We start from the raw sequence: 19,694 nt of genomic DNA on the forward strand, positions 1-19,694 counted from the left end.
CTCGCAAAGGCTGGGGTGTGACCCAAACAGCACGGTGTTTCCTCAAAAAATTAAACAGAGAATTACCATATGATCCTGCAACCCCTCTTCTGGGCATAGAATGGAGGGCGGGGTCTCAAAGACTCGTAGCCGCATTATGCACAACAGCCGAAAGGTAGAAGCAACACCAGTGGCCGACAGTGGATGAACGCATAAAACAAAATAGCCATCAGTGGAGTATTATTCTGCTTTAGAAAGAAAGAAGCTCTGATGCAGACCACACAGGGCTGGACCTGGAGACATTACACTAAGTGATTAAGGCAGGTGCAAAAGGACGAATAACGGTGGGATTCCTCTTATATGAGGGGCCTAGAGTAGGCAAATTCATAGAGACAGAAGGCAGATTAGAGGGCAGCACAGGCTGGAAGAAGAGTGGGGGGTTAGTGTTTAATGGGCACAGAGTTACCATTTGGGAAGACGAACCGTGCTCCGGAGAGGGATGCGATGGTGGCATGTGCTTCGTGCCACCGAACTGTACACGTACAGATGGTTCAAATGGTCATTTTTATGTGATCTAAATGTTATCACAATAAAAAGTTAATTAAAACTAATAAATACAAACCGGAAGTAGAATAGAGTTTTTCTTGAGAACAATGAAAAAGTTGTGTGTGTGGACTGTGGGGATGGTTATATAGCATTGTGATACTCGGTCCCACCACACTCTATACCTACGAATCGTTAAAATTATAAATTCTCTGTCACGGGCGCTCCTGGGTGGCTCCGTTGGTTGAGCATCTGGCTTCGGCTCAGGTCATGATCGAGTCTCGCATCGCATCGGGCTCCCTGCTCAGCGGGGAGTCTGCTTCCCCCTCTGCCTGCCTGTGCTTGTGCTCTTTCTTTCTTTCTCTCTTTCACATAAATAAATAAAATCTTTTTTTAAAAAAATAAAATACACCTGAGGGCTTCTTCCGTTTTCTAAATCGGGAATGGGGCACAAAGAGGTTGAGTAAACTACCTCTTATTAGATTTGTTCGGTTTAGAGCAGAATGCTCCCGAGGAATTCACTTTATATTAAAGAAAGGCTGCTTTCGATTAAGGGCATCATAAGAGAGCAGCGGGGGTCCCCCTAACTTCCCTCTTACGGCAGCATCCCCTCTCACTCTCTAAAGCAGCCGATTCCATTTTTGAACAGATTTTTATGTTAGAAAACTCTTCCTTATAGGTTCATACGTAGTGAGAGCTGGAAAGGATCTTAGAAATAATCCTGTCTACTCTCTTCATTTTCAACAGAAGGGGGTCTAGAAATATTAAGCAATGTGGTCAAGATCCCACTTTTGGCAGCACCCAGACCCCTGCTCTTGAGCCTCAGGCTCCTTCCAGCGTGGCACCTAAGACCTCTGAGCTGGGATGACCCAGCCCCAGCTAAATCGGACACCGGCTAGAATCGTCCTCCTACAGCCTCTTCTTCCTCCTGCTGTAGCCCCAGCAACATGCTCCCCTGCTCAGGGAGCCTCCCTGGCCACCGGCAATGAAGAGCACGCCTTCCCCAAAGTTAACCCAAGAGCTAGTCCACTAAAGGCAAGGCACAGGCTGAGCCTGGCTACCCATCCCCCAGTCCTTTCTACCTCAACAAGAATAAATCTGTTCCACCAGAAATAGCAGAGATCAATATTATTTGCTGCAACTAGAAATGGATACCCCACTGGGACCGCCTATGAAAAGTGCATCTCGCGTTTATTCAACAAGCTGATGTTATCTCGTGGAAACAGCAAAACACCATGTGCTGCTTGCAAACTATAATGTTCACTTAGATTCCAAAATTGCCAGCAACTACAAAGTGTAGATGTGAGCCTTTGAGGATTAGATGGGGAGTCACCCATTCCCCACTTTGGAGCCAGAAACTATATATCTGCTGCCTAGGTTTGCCCCAAATTCAATCACTGTGTCTGACAAAAATGTGAATACATTCAGCTTCATACACAGCCTCTTGAAATGGCTTGAGGAAATGAAGCCCAAATAACTTTGAAATAACTTGAAAATAACTTTTCAACCTTATAAAAGTATAGGGAGTAGACTTTCATATGAGTTCTCATGGTATCCAAGAAACAAGAAAACTGAAAAAATTTACGCTTTTAAACTTTAACTTCACGTGTGAAGAGAATATCCCATATTTTCCCTGATATTTTGGCGTCAGCGTGGGAGGACTGCCTGAGCTGAAGGACGGGCACACATAGCCACAACACTGGTCTACACCGCCTTATGCTCCCTCCTGCCCCAATAGACAGTCCTATCAAAAAGAAAATGAGTCTAATTTGCAATGATTTTTAATGACTCCAATTGAGTCCTAGTATGTGATAAGTTCTTTTCAAAGTATCCAGAAACAATTCAATAATTTTCCCTAAATTTTTTGCTGGAGACTAACATTAATCATTAAGTGTGTGTGTGTGTGTGCGTGTTTGAATCCCCACAGCAGAGAGCGCAAAACTTTTTTTTAAGCTTATTTATTTATATTCTCAGGGCACCTGGGTGGCCCCATCAGCTAAACATCTGTCTTCAGCTCAGGTCATGATTCCGGGGTCCTGGGATCGAGCCCCACGTCGGGCTCCCTGCTCAGCGGGGAGCCAGCTTCTCCCTCTCCCTCTGCCTCTCTATTCCTGCTCTCTCTCCCAATCGCACTCGCTCTCTCTCAGTCATGCTCTCTCTCTTTCAAATAAATAAATCTTTTTAAAAATGTTTTTAAAGTCTATTTATATTCTCTACACCCAACATGGGGTTCGAACTCACAACCCTGAGATCAAGAGTCAGACACTCCACCAACTGAGCTAGCCAGGTGCCCCAGCAAACTTCTTCTGTAAGGAGCACGAGAGTAAATCTGTTCATCAGTGCTGGCTTCCTGGGCAGGCACACAGGACCCTGACTTTAGAGAGGCCACCATACTTGTTTTAATGCTCTATTGTTGCCATCATGGAATTTTTAATATTCTTTTGTAACAAGGGGCCCCACATGTTCATTTTGTACTGCAAATTTTGTAGCCAGTCTTGCTCACAGGCCCATACAGTGTCTAATACAACAGCTCAGCCATGCTGCAGCCATAGGCAATAGGGAAACAAATGCATGTGTTCCAATAAAACTTAATTTGTAGACACTGAAATTGGAATTTCATAGAATTTTCACATGTCACAAAATATCGGTCCTCAAAAATACTTTTCTCCAACCATTTAAATATGTAAAAGCCATCCTTAGTTTGCCGTGCAAAAATAGGTTTTCGTCTGGATTCCGCCCCTGGTGTAGTTGGCCAACCCCTAGTCTAGAGAAAAATCTGGAGAGACCATAATTTTCCTCTTGTTTAAATTCTGGATGTTGGCTCAGATTCCTGGGGATTTGCACAGGCCATGCTAGTGTGCCGCCATATTGGGTGCAGGAATGGGATGTTATCAGTTAAGAGCTCTGCGTGTCTGCACCATGGTGGAGAGGAGCGCAATGGACCTTTCGGCAACACCTTCCCACCTATTCCCTCTGACATCCTGGATCTGGCCCACCCAATGAAAGTAGAAACGGAGATTCAGCCACCGCTCCCTTCCCCTCCTCCCCCTACAAAGCCACTGAGTTGTGATGTCAGGTCATCTTCCTCTGCCGGACCAGAGAACAGGAGGGACACTAGAGACTTCGGTGTCGACATATGTGCTGAATCCTTCCCGAAGCCTCTCTGTGTTTCTCTGGGGAGCAATGGCGGATGGCCGAGCCCAGTCTGACCGCAGAGCGTCAAGGCTCAGGAACACCCAGAACTTCCCTCTCAAAGGCATCCCTGAGCATATGCCCACTACCGCTGCCTGGCTCAAGAGCCCTCCGAGAAGCACACGGAGACAGAAAGGAGAGGCAGCCTTTCCCACTCGGTGCCTTTGACACAAGCTCCTTCTCCAGGCATCTGAGTTTCACAAACACCCTCCTCCCACTGGCCTGTCTCCCTCAGAGCCTCGGCCCTGACTGATGTTATGAAAGGCGACAAGATCAGGCCAGGCCCACTCAGCAACAGCCCAGCCCTTTCCCCAGCCACTAATTCTACTTCAGTTACACTTTCTATAGCTCCCTCCTAATGTGCTCATCCCGAGAGATGGATGACCGCGGCTAAGTGCTGGTGTCTGAGTTCATTCCAGACTCACGTCTTGAAACTGAAGGAGCCAAGTCGGCCCCCCAAGGAACGTTATAATTGCTGAAGGAAATAATCATGAGGCGAGGGGTGGGAGGATGGGTTACGGTGAAGACATCGCACATCTGAGACTTTTGCACCTTGGACTTCTGCAGGAAAGAAGAGAAGAAGCAAGAATTAGAATGTCATTGGTGGCTGGACCTCAAGCACCCTCTGCAGTGACTGTGTCTGAGGCAGGATCATCCAAATAGCTGACCGGAGGTGAAGGTGGATATCCAGCTGTGGGTGTGAGAATAAGCTCTCATGATTAGTGGCTATTTTAAAATCAGTTAACGAATTGGGCAAAGGGCTATTGAGAATACAAATTGGGCTAAGCTAAGGAACTTGCCATCTTGTTAGAAAGGTAAAACGAAGATATAAGTAGACATTTAATGTCAATACAAGGCCATATGTGATGAATTCATAATTCACTTATTCAGGAAGCTGGTGCTGAGTGCCTACTGTGTGCTAGGCAGAGACCTATGTTCTTGAGTGTGGGGATAGGCAGAGTGGGCTTCGCAGACAGTGAAGACCGTGAAGATGGGTAGTCTAGATGTGCTAAGAACGATGTAAGGATCTCTGCAAGTAATGATGTGTGCAAGTCAGTCTGGGGCCATAAAATATTTCATTTGGAGGAGACAGTTCATGCGAAGCACTGGACATTGTTTTTTTAAAGTAGGCTCCGCGCCCAGCACGGAGCCCAACATGGGGCTCAAACTCATGACCCTGAGATCAAAACCTGAGCTGAGATCAAAAGTCAGATGCTTAACCGACTGAGCCACCCAGGCGCCCCGACACTGGACATTTCTGAAGGAGGCAGTCGGTCGGGGCCTCGAGTGCCCCAGTACCAAACCGAGGATTGGCTCTAGACCTATATGCAGGAGAGTCACATGCAAAGTGGTGTTAAAGGACATAAGCTTTCAGAAGGCAAGGATTCGTTCTGATTAGCTTATATGGATGCCATCAAACAGGATAACCTGAGGAGTGAGCCATTCAATCAACAAGGCTTAAAATAAGTGCACAGAGCTCATTTCTGAGCGGTGGTAATTTGGGCAGGCAAAGCCAAAACTTGACCATGCCATCCTCCTCACGCACTCAACCTCAAAAACTCATGTGCACTTCAACTTCCTAAAGGAGGACAGGCTTTAAGATCAGGCAGACTTGGTTTGAAACACAATTCCACCACTTTGGGCCTTGGTCTCCTTGTCTATATAATGAGATAATAATACATACTTCAAACTGCCATGAGGACGTCAAATGATGATCTTTGGAGACTGCCTGGCTCAGGTCCGGGCAAAGGATAAATGTTCCGTAACACTCACTTCCCTTGCCTTCCTGTCTCTTGAAGCGCTGAGTGCATTTCTTCCAGTCTTTTTTTTTAATGATTATAGATTCACAGGAAGTTACAAAATAGTACAGAGAGGTCCCCTGTGTGCCCTTCATCTAGTTTCTGCCAACAGCCACATTTTACCTAACAATATCAAAACCAGGAAACTGACATGGTATAAGCTATAGACCTATTCAGAGTTCACCAGGTTGCTCATTTGCATGTGTGTGTTTCTATGCAACATTATCACGTGTAGATTCTTGTCAGTCACGATACAGAATTGTTCCATCGCCACTCCCTTATGCTATCTAAATACTCCATCCTCCTCCTGCCCACCTCATCTTTAACCCCTGACACCACTAATACATTCCCATTTTTACAATTTTGTCAGTTTGAGACTTTTATATCAACGGAGGCGTGCAGTAGGTTAACTTTTGAGTTTGTCTTTTCTCGGCATAATGCCTCTGAGAGCCATCCAAATTGTTGCATGTGTCAGTGGTGGGTTCCTTTTTTTTTTTTTTTTTTTAAGATTTTTATTTATTCATTTGAAACAGAGAGATACAGAGAGAGAGCGAGAGCATGAGCAGGGAAGAGTCAGAGGGCAAGGGAGAAGCAGGCTCCCCGCCGAGTCAGGAGCCAGATGTGGGGCTCGATCCCGGGACCCTGGGATCATGACCTGAGCCGAAGGCAGATGCTTAACCATCTGAGCCACCCAGGCGCCCCTGTGGTGGGTTCCTTTTCATTGCTGAGTAGTATTCTGTGGCATGGATATACCACAATTTGGGTAAACAGTCACCTCTTGAAGGATATCTGCACTGTTTCCAAGTTGGGGCTATTACCAATAGACCTGCTGTGAACTTTCACAGTGCTTGTGTGAGCGTCTGCTTTCGTTTCTCCGGGATAAATGCCCAGGTGCCCAATTACTGCATTGTATGGTCAGTGTATGCTTAGTTTTTTTTTAAGAAACTGCCAACGCATTTTCCAGAGCAGCTGTACCATTTTATATATTCACTGGCAATGTATGAGAAATCCAGTTTCTCCATATTCTGCCAGCATTTGGTGTTGTGATTTATTTGTATTTTAGCTATTCATTAATACATGTGTAGTGATCGCTCACCGTGGCTTTAACTTGCATTTCTCTAATAGTTCATGAGAAACACGTTAATTTTGTATAAAGTGTGAGATTTAGGTTGAGGTTCATATTTTTAATCTATGGATGTCCAATAGGTCCAACACTGACTGTTTGTTGAAAGGCTAGTCTTCCTCCATTGGATTGTATCTTGTTTTTGTTTTTGTTTTTTTGTTTGTTTGTTTTATTTATTTATTCATGAGAGTCAGAGAGAGAGATAGAGAGAGGCAGCGGCAGAGGGAGAAGCAGGCTTCCCGCCTAGCAGGGAGCCCGATGCGGGACTCGATCCCAGGACCCTGGGATCGTGACCTGAGCCGAAGGCAGACGCTTAACCATCTGAGCCACCCAGGCGTCCCCATTGGATTGTATCTTTACCAAAAGTCAGTTGGGTACATTTGCGTAGGTCTCTGGGTTTCTGAGTTCTCTAGTCTGTTCCATTGATCTGTCTGTCCTTCCACAGAGACCACATTGTCTCGATTGCTCTAACTATGTAGTAAGTTTTCACATCAAGTAGAGTAATTCCTCCCATTTTATTCTTCTAAATGGAGTCGGTTTTAAGACAATATCCAACTAGATTTCATATTAAACAGGAAATTTCAACATAAATTGGGTGATTTGAAAAAAATTTTTCGGAACTTGTTAAAAGGTGTGTTTTTTCCACAAAAAATGAGTGAACACATTCTCTCTTTTCCTGTTTGTTTTTCTTATTATGGTAAAATATTCACAACATAAAATTTCCCATTTTAGCCATTTTTAAGTGTGCAATTCAGTGCCATTAAGTGTATTTACATTGTTAGGCACCCATCCATCTCCAGAACTTTTTCATCATCCCCAACCGAAATTCTGTGCCCATCAAATAATTAAAAACCCAATCTCTCTCCCCCCAAGCCTCTGGCAACTATAAGTCTACTTTCTGTCTTTATGAGTTTAACTAGGTACTTTCTATAAATGGAATTATACAATATTTGTCCTTTTGTGTCTGGCTTATTTCACTTAGCATCATGTCTTCAAATGTCATCCATATTGTAGCACGTGTCAGAATTTCCTTCCTTTTTAAGACTGAATAATATTCTGGGCCACCTGGGTGGTTCAATTGGTTAAGTGTCTGACTTGGTTTTGGCTCAGGTTACGGTCTCAGAGTCGTGAGATCAAGCCCCGCGTAGGTCTCTACACTGGGTGGGCATGGAGCCTGCTTAAGATTCTCTCTCTTACTCTCCCTCTCTCTAAAACAAATAAATAAATCTTTAAAAAAAAGAAGATTGGATAACGTTCCATTATTTACCCATTCATCAGTCAATGAACATTTACGTTGTTTCCACCTTTTGGCTATTGTGAATGATGCTGACTATAAACATCCATGTACAAATATGCCTTTTGAGTGCCTGCTTTCAATTCCTTCGGGCATATACCTACAAGTGGCCATCCTCTCTTATGCCAGACTTGGGACTTGGTTCAAACATCTGCTTCCTTCTCTTTTGTCAAGACCCCAGGGACCATCAGCAAGTGGGTCCATTGGGCCACTAGGGGGAGCTCCCCACCCTGGGATTTGGTGGGGTCTTTGCTTGCTTTGCAGCTTGATGGAGGTGAGAAAGGACACTGTGACACTACAATGAAGGAAAGGGCAGCCCTCCCTCACTCTCAGAGGCCATTTCTCATGGGTTTGACCCGGTTACAGCCAGAGCAGACTGCGGGGATTCTGTGCCCTGGCATGCTAAGCACACCCTCAAACATGCTTTATTAAAAAGAACACATCTGTGTCCCCAGGCGTGAGAGATTGAGGAATCAAAGAACTGGCCTTTCCTCAATTCTTAATTTGGGGAAAATTGGTCTCCTGCCTTATTGTGAACTTGAACAGATTGTATATAAAAAGCACTTTATCTTCCACATTTGTCTCCAGCCCCACACTTCCTCTCCCACTACTTAGAGAATTAGGGTCAGAGTGGATCTCCTGCCCCTGAATGACTGCAGGCGGTGGGAATGGAGCGCTACCTCCCGGTGGGTCTGTGGTGGCCTCGGGCAGAGACTTTGACCTAAACAGCAGCAAAGGGCCTCCCCGTGCTCTCTGCAACAGGCTCTTCCCGAATGGCTGTGCAGCTGACCCCATGCCTGCTGGCTGCGGAGTCGTGGGTAGGGAACTTGACCTCTCGGTTTTCTGATCTGTAAAATGGGATAATAATAGCACCAGCCTCATAGTGTTGTGAGGATTAGATCCCTCAGCGCACAGTAACCACTCAGTTAGACCTGGTTATTATGATTGTTGTCCTGCTGTTATTATAATTCTCCTGCAGAAGTGAGTCCTGGACGAAGGCAGGTGTCCGTCCACGTACTTTCTCACACTGAAGGTCAATAGAATGTACATGAAAACAAATACCTAGGGCGCCTGGGGGGCTCAGTCGTCAGGCGTCTGCCTTCGGCTCAGGTCATGATCCCAGGGTCCTGGGATCGAGCCCCGCATCGGGCTCCCTGCTCGGTGGGGAGTCTCCTTCTCCCTCTGCCCTTCACCCTGTTCATGCTCTCTTCCTCTCAATTAAATAAACAAAATCGTTAAAAATAAAAATAAAAACTAAAAACCAACACCTGTACATACCAGTACGGTGCGATTGACTCCCTCATTAGTAGCCATGGAAGCTATCCGAGTCCAAAAGCTTTTCCTGGGACTGAGCTCCGGACTCCATGCTACCGAGACTGTGCTTCTAAGGCTGGGTTCTGCTGGAGAGGGCGGTCCCTCCCCAACCCACCGCGGACCATCAACCCCACCCCAGCCACCGCGCCTGGGCCACTGGGGTGAAACCAGAGAGGAGGAGGCTACTGGGCCTGGTCCGGGAGAAGACGGACATCTCCTGCAGTTAGAAACAAGGGCCAAATGGAGTTACTTACACCTCCTTCTTTCTGTCTCTTTCGGCCGCCCTCTGGAGCAGAGCAGGGGTCAGGTGGGAAGGCCCAGAAACAGCCCCGGGTTAAGTGGTCCCCCTTGTTGCTGCAGCCTGAGGGATGAGGAGTTAGCTGACAGGAGGGGATGGCGTCCTGAGGCTGCCCCATCTCGTCCTGGGGCTCCAGGAGCCCGGCTGATATCTGTGGGGTCAGCGGCTCCGAACACCCTTTATTGCTACCAGTTGGCCAGCCCCTCCCTGACCGCACTGAGATTGGAAATCAAGTTGCAGTGGGGTGCTGTGGGTCTCGGCCTGGGGGCTGGGGTGTGAGTGGGGTGTTGTTGTGCTGCTTGGCAGCATGAATTCCGGAGTCCAGGCCAGAGCAGGGCAGCCCTGCTGGCCTGGGGCAGCCGAGCAAGGGCCTGTGGTCACCTCCCTCCCTCACTAGGTGTTACTCCGTTCCCTCCTCTCGTCTTTGGCCCTCGGAAGACAAGGCTGAGATCACACTCTGTTTCAAACAGGGGGGAGAACTCCAGACGGGCCCCTTGGGCCCTGGCACCTGTTGGTGAGGAGGACCCAAGGCCCTTTCAGGCGGGACTCAGTCCCCACGGCACGCCCACGGGCTCTCCTTTCTTGTGCTGTCTGGGGACCCCCCTGTGCCCAAGTGCTGCTGGCTCCAGGCCGCCCTCTCTTACTCCTGGCAGCTCGTAGACGGCTGCTCCCAGAGAAGAAACTCCCCTTCTCTCCCCATCCTGGCCCAACTGCCAACCTGGCTGGTTCATTCCTCTTTCCCACCACATGAAAGGCACGCAGGCCTGGTTTGGACGGAAGTCAATATTTCTGTGCTTGGTACTGGGAGCAAATGAGGGTCCTGTGGCTGCCTGGGTCACTGTTGTCAGCCATCATGGCGAGCAGGGCCAGACTGAGGATTCTCTAAGTGCAAAGGGACAAGGTTTTTAAAATACTGATTGTGACCAGATTTGTTTTGATCTTTTAATTGGTAGAATGAGGGCGTCTTTGAAACACGCACTGAAAACCCCTCCCAGGGAGGGAAAGTCCTGAGGACTGTGGATTGCCTGGCGTAGGTTTCAATGACCTGGGCCTTCCCTGCCAACTTCTGGAGACCCTGTCCCTGTAATTTACTGCAAAGCCAGATGGGCATTTAAATTAAGGAAGGCAAGCAAGCAGCTCCTGGCTGCCTGCCGCCAGCTGGGGTGGCGGGGAGCCCTGAGCAGAGTGCCTTAGGGAGCGGACAGAGGCGGGCAGCTGCCTGGGTGGTAAGACCCAAAGACACTGGGGAGGTTCCCCATGGACTCCCCCACCTCCTCAGGGGCCCTAAAATAGCTCCTGCACTCAGAGGCCTCAGTGCCTGAAATTCCAGCACGGCAGAATCATCTGCTGGGGATCTGGTAACTCTTCTGTTTCCAGAATTTTCTGCTTAAAGCCCACCACAGATGGCAGCCCAAGCACGAGACAGGCAGGTGGGGATACAGGTATGGTTACCAGGCTACAAGAAAGGCAAAAAGGAACTTAAAAGGGGAGGTAAGAGGCCGGGCATGAAATAGGACCACAGCATCCGCACGAGGGTGAACTTACTAGCCAGCGCTACCCCTCCCCGGGCTAGTTGTCTCTTGCCCTGTTCTCTCCTTATCTGTTTCCCTCCTACCTCCTTGGGCTTGGGGAAAAGCAAGTCAGCTCCTCCAGCACATTACTAAGCCTATAAAACCAATGGTATTTATCTGTCCATTCCCCTCTTAGATTCGAAGGTGTTCAAGGTCCGTATCTGAAACTTGGCAGGAAAGGAAGTACTAATTGTAATTGTCAGTCTCTGCTGATCATCATTCTTGATCTTGGTGTCTTGATGGCGACGCACGAAGTCTCGAGAAAGACTTCTAGGACGGGAGAAATGTTCAAGTCTAATTCACAATGGAACTGATCGCTGTTTTATAGGAGTCATTTTTTTTTTAAAGATTTTATTTATTTATTCATTAGAGACAGAGAGAGAGAGGCAGAGGGAGAAGCAGACTCCCAAGGAGCAGGGAGCCCGATGTGGGACTCGATCCCAGGACCCCGAGATCATGACCTGAGCCGAAGGCAGACGCTCAGCCATCTGAGCCACCCAGGCGCCCTATAGGAGTCATTTTTATTGATCAACCTATTGAAGAACCTCAAGGATTAATGCAGGACGCTCCAGTTAGTTCAGCAGTAGGACCCAGATGCCTGCACGACTACTAGTGAGAAACAGACAACAAGGGAGGGAGTTGAGCCAAATGCTTTATTTTTGTTTTTTGATATTTTATTTGAGAGAGAGAGAGAGCACAAGCGGAGGGAGGGGGGCAGAGGGAGAGGGAGAAGCAGACTCCCTGCGGAGCAGGGAGCCCGATGAGGGGTTGGATCCCAGGACCCTGAGATCATGACCCGAGCTGAAGGCAGACGCCTGACAGACTGAGCCACCCAGCCGCCCAAGCCGCTTTCAAGGTAACATTCTGAAGGTTAACAATCAGCCATTACAATGACACGTTTTCCCACGTCACTGTTGGCTGCTTGTGACGCAACCACGGTTCCTCAAAGCCAAACACACACTTCACGTAGAAACAGCCTAGCAAAGCATCCCAGCCCATAGAGTGGAATTCGGGAGTTTACAAATGCTTTTGGTGATAATTATAGGTCAGGAGACAAACTGTTACTTACCTTGAGATGTTTGGATTACCTGTGGATTTCCTTTATCATCCTTATTAGTACCATTTAGCAAAAGTTAACTCAAACACGGTGGTGATGGCGGCATCTGGAATCCAGTCTCCCTCAGGCTCAGCGCACCGCACCTAGGCCTTGCCCAGGCCAACGCAGGAAGGAACCAGGCTGCTGGAAAACCAGGTGGATTGGAGCTCTACCCCAGCCCCTTCCCTTCCACCTCCACTGCAGTGTGGCCTGAGACAACCGGACTGGTAATTTCCTGGGGCTCAGGGGTGGCCACAGCCTTCCCTGGCTTTACACCGGCACATTTCAGCAAGCGCTTCTCCCCCCGGGGCGCCTGGCTGGGTGCGGGGCCGCTGCGACCCCGTGACTGAGCCTCACACCGGCTCTGGGGCAGAACCACCTGTGGGGCCTTCAGGGTTACAGACCGCAGCCACACAGCTTAGGCGGCCTGACGTGCAGCCTGGGAATCTGTTTCTAACAATCATTCTTTGCTGGGAAATTCTGATAAACCGGCAATTCAACCTATCAGTGCCCTGGGAAGCCTCCCAGGGAGCTCCCTCAGAGCCAATGACCTTGGGACAGCCTCTGGTCACAGGTGGAGGTGTCTCTCCTGCTTGGGGCCCCTGCAGGGCTCCTGGCTGCAAATGCAGCCTGCTTTCTTCCTCCCTCGTGCTCTGGGTACTGCCTTTCCTGGCTTTCCTGGCATCCTAACAGCCTCCAGAGAGGAAGGAAGAAGCCCCCCCCCCTCCCGCTCTGGAATGCTACCCGCCCCCAGCTGAGTTCCTGGCCTCCCTCCTGGCGGGGAGTCAGATCTTGCTCCAGCGCTGTCCCATCCCTTTCTAACAGCCAGAGTGTCCCACCCTCCCCATTTTTCTTCCCTCTGCTTTCAAGCGTGTCCAGGGCTCCCGTATCGTGAAAACCGCATCACTTGAACCCACGGCCCCTTGCCTCACCATCAGGGCCCTCCCCCGCCCTCCTTAGCTAAACTTGCCGGGATTATCTGCACTTATGTGCAAGTTCCCCGCCTTGACCCTCACAGCCGCTCTTTCCCAGCTCCCTTCACGAGGCGGCCACCGCATCTCCAGCCACCCTGACCCTTAGCCCTCCTCCCACTTCTCTGTTCTGGCTGTCAACCCTGGCTGTCCCCGTTGGCACTCCGAACACAATGGTGCAGTCAAATTCATTTTCTTCCACCCACGCTTCCATCTTTCTCAGGCTTCGAGACCAAGACCCAAGACCCAAGATCACACAGGTAGTGTGAGGCCAGTAGAGATTTCCCCACATGGGCCAACTAGGAGCCACCTGCCCAGTAGCCAAGCTAGATCCTGTCCCTGGAGGGCACTCACCTCTCTTTTGGGGAGAAGTCTCCAAGTGTGGTGAGTGGGACTCTTCTCATAAAAATGGAAAGGCCATTTGTAAACTGGTAAGTTATCTACACAGAACAGGTGTTAAGACTATCAAAACTTTCATCGGCCCTTCTGGCTTTATATAAATGCCTTCAGCTTCTGGTATCTTCGTGTGAGCTTTTCCCCAAAAGTAAAAGGCAGAGCCAGATTCGAACTCGCGAGAGCAGAGTTTTCTTCTCACCAAGCCCGCTGCCCTCAGCTCTTAGAATTTTCCCCAACCCAGATATCCCAAATTGTCTTGTGAGTCTGTGGGGGTATTCTATGCATGATGTCCGGATATTTGGGTCAGAATCTACCAGTTTTTTAAGCCCTTGTTCTTAGGAAAACATCCAGATAACAATACCAAAGGAGCCTTGAAAAGCCCAGACAGCAGAGGTAAACCAGCTGCGAAGCGGCTGTCAGGATAAAAGGTCACTCGCTTTGCCTCTCTGATTGTTAGGGGCTTCGGAGGCTCATCAGGACATTTTCTGTGCATCCCAAATACATGCTTTGAAAGCGGCCAGAGAAGCAGGCTGGGGTGGACTGGGAGGGCTATCCAGCAACAGGGGCCACCAGGGGCGGGAGCAGAAGCGTTACCTGAAGCCCTTCCTGCTGGGGCCGGGGCGGCTAAGGGGACAATTGCCCTAAGAAGGCACAGTCCAAGGGCCAGAGGTCAGCCCCGGATCTGCCCCCCATGGGAAAGCCACAGAGAGCTAAGGAAATGGAGGACGCTGGGTCCTCTGACTGTTTCTGACAAGGTTTAGTGAGCCGACCTTGGGGGGTGGTTGGTGGCCTGTGAGGACATGGCCAGAAAGGGGGGACCGTGTCTCCCTCCACCAAAAGGAGCAGGAATCAGTACACGTTGTCATAGGCCCAAATATTTGTTTTTTCTTTGTTTAAACCACAAATGCCAAGTCAGGATATGTTTTATTCAGGGGAGAAGGCAAGAGACCCCACCCAGCAATCACAGACAAAACATGGGTGAGAGCCATCCGCATTCCCATCAGGGCTTGCCTCCAGGGCTGGCTCTAGACTCCCCAGCAGCTCGCTGACTCAAGCGATGGGGCGCTCACCACTTCCCTTGGGAATCTCGCCCAGGACTCTGTCTGCTCCTCATTCGAATGTTTTCCCAGTTACTGGGCCACAAGCCCCTTTCCTGGGGGCACCGCCGCTTTCCTCCATGGGCCACAAGTTTTGACTCATCCTGGACAGAGACTGTGGCAGGAGGGGAAGGATTACGTGCAGGCATTCAGCTGGGGGTGCTGTCGTCTGTCACTGGCTCTTCTCCTGGGTCGTCAGCGGGACCAAGCAAAGGTGCCCCTTCTTGTGCTCATTCTAGGCCCCGAATGAGAAGTGTGTCCCCAACTCCACCCCACTCCTTTAGACTTTAAACTTCCTGAGCTGGGAACCGGTCTCAGTCATCTCTGTATGTTGAGGGCTCAATAAACGGTTGTATGAAGTGGACCCCCCAAATCCCCCAGGTTGCATTCCGGAATGATAGGGGCCTCCTGGACAAGACTTTCCCTTGACCTCCCACAAAGACCCTAACCCCAGGACTGATGCTTTCTTCCGAGGAGGAGAGGAACTGAGCCTATTTGTAATTTGACAAAGTGGATTCAAAGCTTTTATGGCTGCTTTAGACCAGCTCTGCCCCCAGTCCTATCTGTCCCCAGAGAAAAAGCCTTGAACTAGCTCCCCTCAGTGAAGGCAGCCCCCCGCCCCCTCCCCTGCCATGGCAATTATAGGCCATTCATTTAAGGTTGCTGGACCTGGTCTCATAAACCCCATTCACTGTGAGGTGAGAAAAGTCATAGAGAACCTCCGGCCCAAGGCAGCACAATTCCAAGGAAGCCTTTCCCTCTAATTAGTCAGGTATTTGCTAAAACAGCTCTTACTTTCCTTATTGTAAAAGCCAGAGGACAATAGCTCCTTATAGCCAAGCCAATGTGGTGGGTTCCTGGTCCCTCACTCCCTCATGCTCCCTGTGGCCCCCTTCCCCCACTAAAAGGGGGAAGCTGTCACCTTGTTTGGTTACTAATTAAGAAAAGGCAAAGCCTTCGATTATTACTATTGTTTTGTTTTGTTTCCTCACTGTACTGCATTCGAAGGCAATTTCTTTGGCAGGGTGACCTCCTACTCACTCAGGGAAGAGAAGGGGTTTCAGAATGTAAAAAAAAAAAAAAGGCATTTGGAAGGCACCCTGGATCCTTGCTGGCTGCTCTCTGTTGGTGCCCTGTTACTGGGGTCTGGAACAGGGTCCAGCAGCTGCAGCTTGAGCTTCTGTCTTCTGTGAAGCCTTGAACTCCCTGGACAGCTCACCCAGGGGTGCTGTGAGCTAACTTACCAACAGGACTTGGGGACCTCAGTAAAAGTATTTAAACATCGGTCTGGGCTCAGGCTAAAAACTGGGCTCTAGGGACTTTTCAGACTACTAATTCCCTTTAGTAAATATGGACGGGTAGTGCCAATTTTCTATGCCTCAGTTTCTCCATAAAAAGGCAGGCCAGTATTTCAGCCTGTCGCACCAGCGATCAGAGGATGCATTTCCCATTAGGAAACATTTCACTTGGTGAGCCCCCTCCTCCACCAGATTTCCTTATCCCTGAGATCTCTGCTGGGTGCTGTAGGAGAAGGGTGGGGGGTCCAGGACTAGGAGGGGATGACTTGGGTTTGTAAAGCGGAAATAACAGATCACTCTGCTTCTTTGGGGGGCATTCAAAGGAGGATGAACGCGTGCGAGTGGCTGGTGTAAATGGAAGAGCTGTTGCTGTATCCCTCTCGGCTCTCAGAACCTCCAGCTCTGCAGCGCCCCGAGTTCCGTGCTTCCTGGCAGGAGCGCTGGGTGTCCCGAGGGGGCTGCTGGAGGGGTGAGTCCCGCAGGTCCTCTCGGAGGACCAGGTCGAGCTCCTGGAGAAGGAGGCGGCGGGTGTGCTGGGCCGGAGGAAGGGGGCGGGCGGCGGGCCTCCGGGGGGCGGCACTGGCACCCCCGCGTCGAGGCCCGGGGTCGTTCTGCCGAGGGGCCGAGGGGGCGGGCGAGTGCGCCCGGGCGGCGGGAGGCAGGTGCGGAGGTCACGGTCCCAGCGCCTGGGAGGAGCCCTGAGGAGGGGTGTCGCGGGCTCCGCCGGTGGGAAGGAGCTAGCCGGGGGCCGGCGCGGCTGCCGGGGGGCGGGGAGGAGGCGCGGGAGGCGGGGCGGAGGCGGCGGAGCCCCGGGGATCCACTCGCCCAGCGCCGGCCCCTGCACTCCGAGCCGCGGCCACCACCCGCCCCGCAGCCAACTTGGGGCCGAAACTTCTTCGGGTCCCGCGCTCCGGAGGAGAGCGCGCAGCCCTGCGACGACCGACGGCGGCGCCCCTAGCCGGGCGCCCTGGGCCCAGGGCCTCCCTCCGGCTCGGCCGCGGGCTCCGCTCCCCGACTGCCCCCGCCCGCTGAGCTCGGGGGTCCCGGGCGCCGAGCAGGGAGCACCCTCCCTCCCCCAGCCGGCGACAGCAGGGTGCGCGGACTCCGAGACTCAGGACCGCCCCGGGAGGAGGGGCGTTGCGCGGGGCCCGCGGAGGCTGCCCCCGCATCTGGGGGACCGAGCAGACGCGCCGGCGGGACCCCCGGAGGGGAGCGCGCCGGTCCGCGCCGCCAGCCCCGCGCCGGGCGGCGGATGACGAGGCCAGCGCGGCGGCCCGAGCGGCCCGCTCGCTGAGAGGAGTAGGCAGGGTCTGCCCTGGGCGCCCCCGGCGGGGCAGGGGTCCCCCGACCGCGCGCCGCCGCGCCCGGCCGACCCAGCGCAGCCGGGCGCTGGAAGAGCCGGGCCGAGCCGAGCGGCGAGCCGGAGCCCGCGGGCCTGCCGGGCGGCGCGACATGCAGGTAAGCGCCCGACTGCCCGCTGTGGGAAAGGGAGCCGGCGGGCCCCCGCCGCCGCCCCCGGCCCTCGGCCGTCGCCGCCCGGGAGGCGTCCCCTTCCCGGGTTCGGCGGCCAAAACTTCCCGGAGCGCCCCGGCTTCGCGGCGCGCGGCTGCCGGCCGCGGGGAGGGCCGAGGGGCGGCGCGGCGGCTCCGGGGAGCGGGGCCCTGCGCTCGGCGGGGGACCGCGCGGGGCTCGGGCCGAGCGGGCGGCCGCGGGTCAGGTGGGGGGCAGGGAGCGCCGAGGGAAGCGCAGTTCCCCGCCCCCGGCCGCGAACAAAGCTGGGGCGGCGGGCTCTCGGCGCACGGCTGCCTCCAGCGAGCGTGCGGGGCTGGGCGCCCAGGGCGCGCTCCCGGCCGCGGGCAGGTAGGCTGGGGCTTGCTCGCCCTGCCCGCTGCAGCCCCGGCGTCCGCGGCTCTGCGTCCCCAGGGGAGGGCGGCCGGGACCCGTGCGAGCCCCTCGGAGCTTCTCGCTCAGTTTTCCGGGCTTGGTCGGCCCAGCTGGACTCCTGTGCTTGAGGTTTGCGCCCCGCATCAGCAGACTGGAGCGAGGGCTACATCTGGATTATTTTAACTCCCACGAGCAGGGTTAGTTTGGTGCCCGAATTCCTGCCTAAGCCTCAGAGCAGGTAAAGCCCTGAATGGAATTGCGACCTTCCTGTTTTCTTTCATTGCTTTTCCGCTCCTCTGCCTCATCCATCTCTGCCCTGGGAGAAGTGAGAAGTGACCTCTTTCTCCATCTTCTCGTGGAGCCTCCGTGGCTATTTGGCCATGCCCTCCAGTCAGAGCCAAATGTCCTAGATAGTTCCATCCTGCAGATGATTCAATGTGCATGGAGCTTGATTGCTTCCGTTTTGCAAGAGGGAAACCGAGGTGGCTCAGCCCGGGGGTTGGTTACCCAGCTGTGAACGGAGGCATCTGCTCTCCACTCTGCCCAGCCCCTCCTTCCCTGCTCTTGCCTCCTGACCACATTGGCAAAAGCTTTCAGTTACTACCACCTCGGGCAGAGTGTCAGCCTGGTACCTGGAGGAGAAAGGCTCAGGATCATGTTACCAGTCCTCTGAACTGCTACAGTCACCCAGGAACGTGCCCACTGGACAGAGCTGTTTTGGGACATCTGTACCATGCCATCAATGTGGGTGCAGAAAGCTCTGGGTCAGTGGGGCAGGGCCCAATATCAGCACTTAGGCACACACATGGGTGGAACCTTAGGGTGCCTCCTGTGGCTGGCCCCTAAGGCAACAGAGGGCAGGGGGAGCAGTGGACCCACCCTCAGAAAAGCCTGGGGACCCTTTCCTGGACCCAGCCACTCCTGCTGCTGTCTGATTCACATGTGGGCTTGACTTATCAAAGGCAGGACTCCCAATCTCAGGCATGGATGAGTGGATGCCAGGCCCCAAGCTTGTGCCCACACGCCTGTCCAGGCTCACACACACAAGTCCTGGCAAACATACCGACCTATGAAAGGCTGAGTGGTGGTTTTCCTCCATTTCAAAATAGTGTCTGTTCTCTCTTTGACACAGAAGATTTGTGGTTATAAATGGCAAGAAGGAGGTGTGTCTCCTGGGAAGGGAAGGCAATGCTGAGAGACCTCTTTTGCATAATTGTGAGGAGTGATGTAGCTGTGCTCTTCATGGTGATGCCAAGTCCACGAGCCCAAGGGAAGAGGCAGACTTAACACCAGGTCTCAGCACTAAAATGTGCAGGTGGAGCTGACACCAGGGTAGGAGCTGAATAGAATAAAAGGACCTAAAGAGACGATTTGTGGATAAATACCTAAGGGCAGCCACAGCTCCCTTTCCTTTCCTAAAGAAAATCAGACCGGGGGCGTGTGGCACACTGAGGGCCAGGCGGGGAAGGGGCTATGTGTGTGGTGCGGGGGTGGGGGGTGGTTCTGACTGCTGGGGGGCAGAAGCCAGCCTTGGAGGAGCTGTCTGGCCCTCTTCCATCTGTGGATTTCCTACTTTCCCAGGCTCTGGTTCCTTATATATTTGAGTATGAATATATGAGCGAGGGCGTGTGTGTGTTAGGGGTTTGGTCAGGGTGCCTGAAAACCAGTCTCCTCTTTAGTCCATTTGGCAGTTGTAGTATCTCGAAGGGTGTCTTACTGACTTGAAAAAACTGTTTCCTAAAATTTTTTCTAACCCCAAAGCATAAGTGAAAGAGCTATTGCCGAATTGCTGGGCGCCGTATGCTGTGAAAAGCAGAAATCACCTGCATATTTCATGCT

General features: G+C 52.0%; 1 protein-coding gene across 1 annotated transcript in view; it reads left to right on the forward strand.

Moving 5' to 3' along the window:
• Window positions 1-16,771: 16,771 nt before the first annotated feature.
• WNT5B (Wnt family member 5B) overlaps window positions 16,772-19,694 on the forward strand; it is a 107,150-nt gene continuing 104,227 nt past the window's right edge. The window contains exon 1 of the mRNA XM_045874114.3: window positions 16,772-17,429. Within this exon, the coding sequence (XP_045730070.1) occupies window positions 17,424-17,429 (6 nt within the window). The 5' untranslated portion in view covers window positions 16,772-17,423. The remainder of the gene's footprint in view (window positions 17,430-19,694) is intronic.

The sequence above is a fragment of the Mirounga angustirostris genome, unplaced genomic scaffold, assembly GCF_029215605.1.
Source record: "Mirounga angustirostris isolate CCGP_5_RB_7025 unplaced genomic scaffold, mMirAng1.0.hap1 SCAF_5, whole genome shotgun sequence".
In the NCBI taxonomy this organism is placed as follows: domain Eukaryota; kingdom Metazoa; phylum Chordata; class Mammalia; order Carnivora; family Phocidae; genus Mirounga; species Mirounga angustirostris.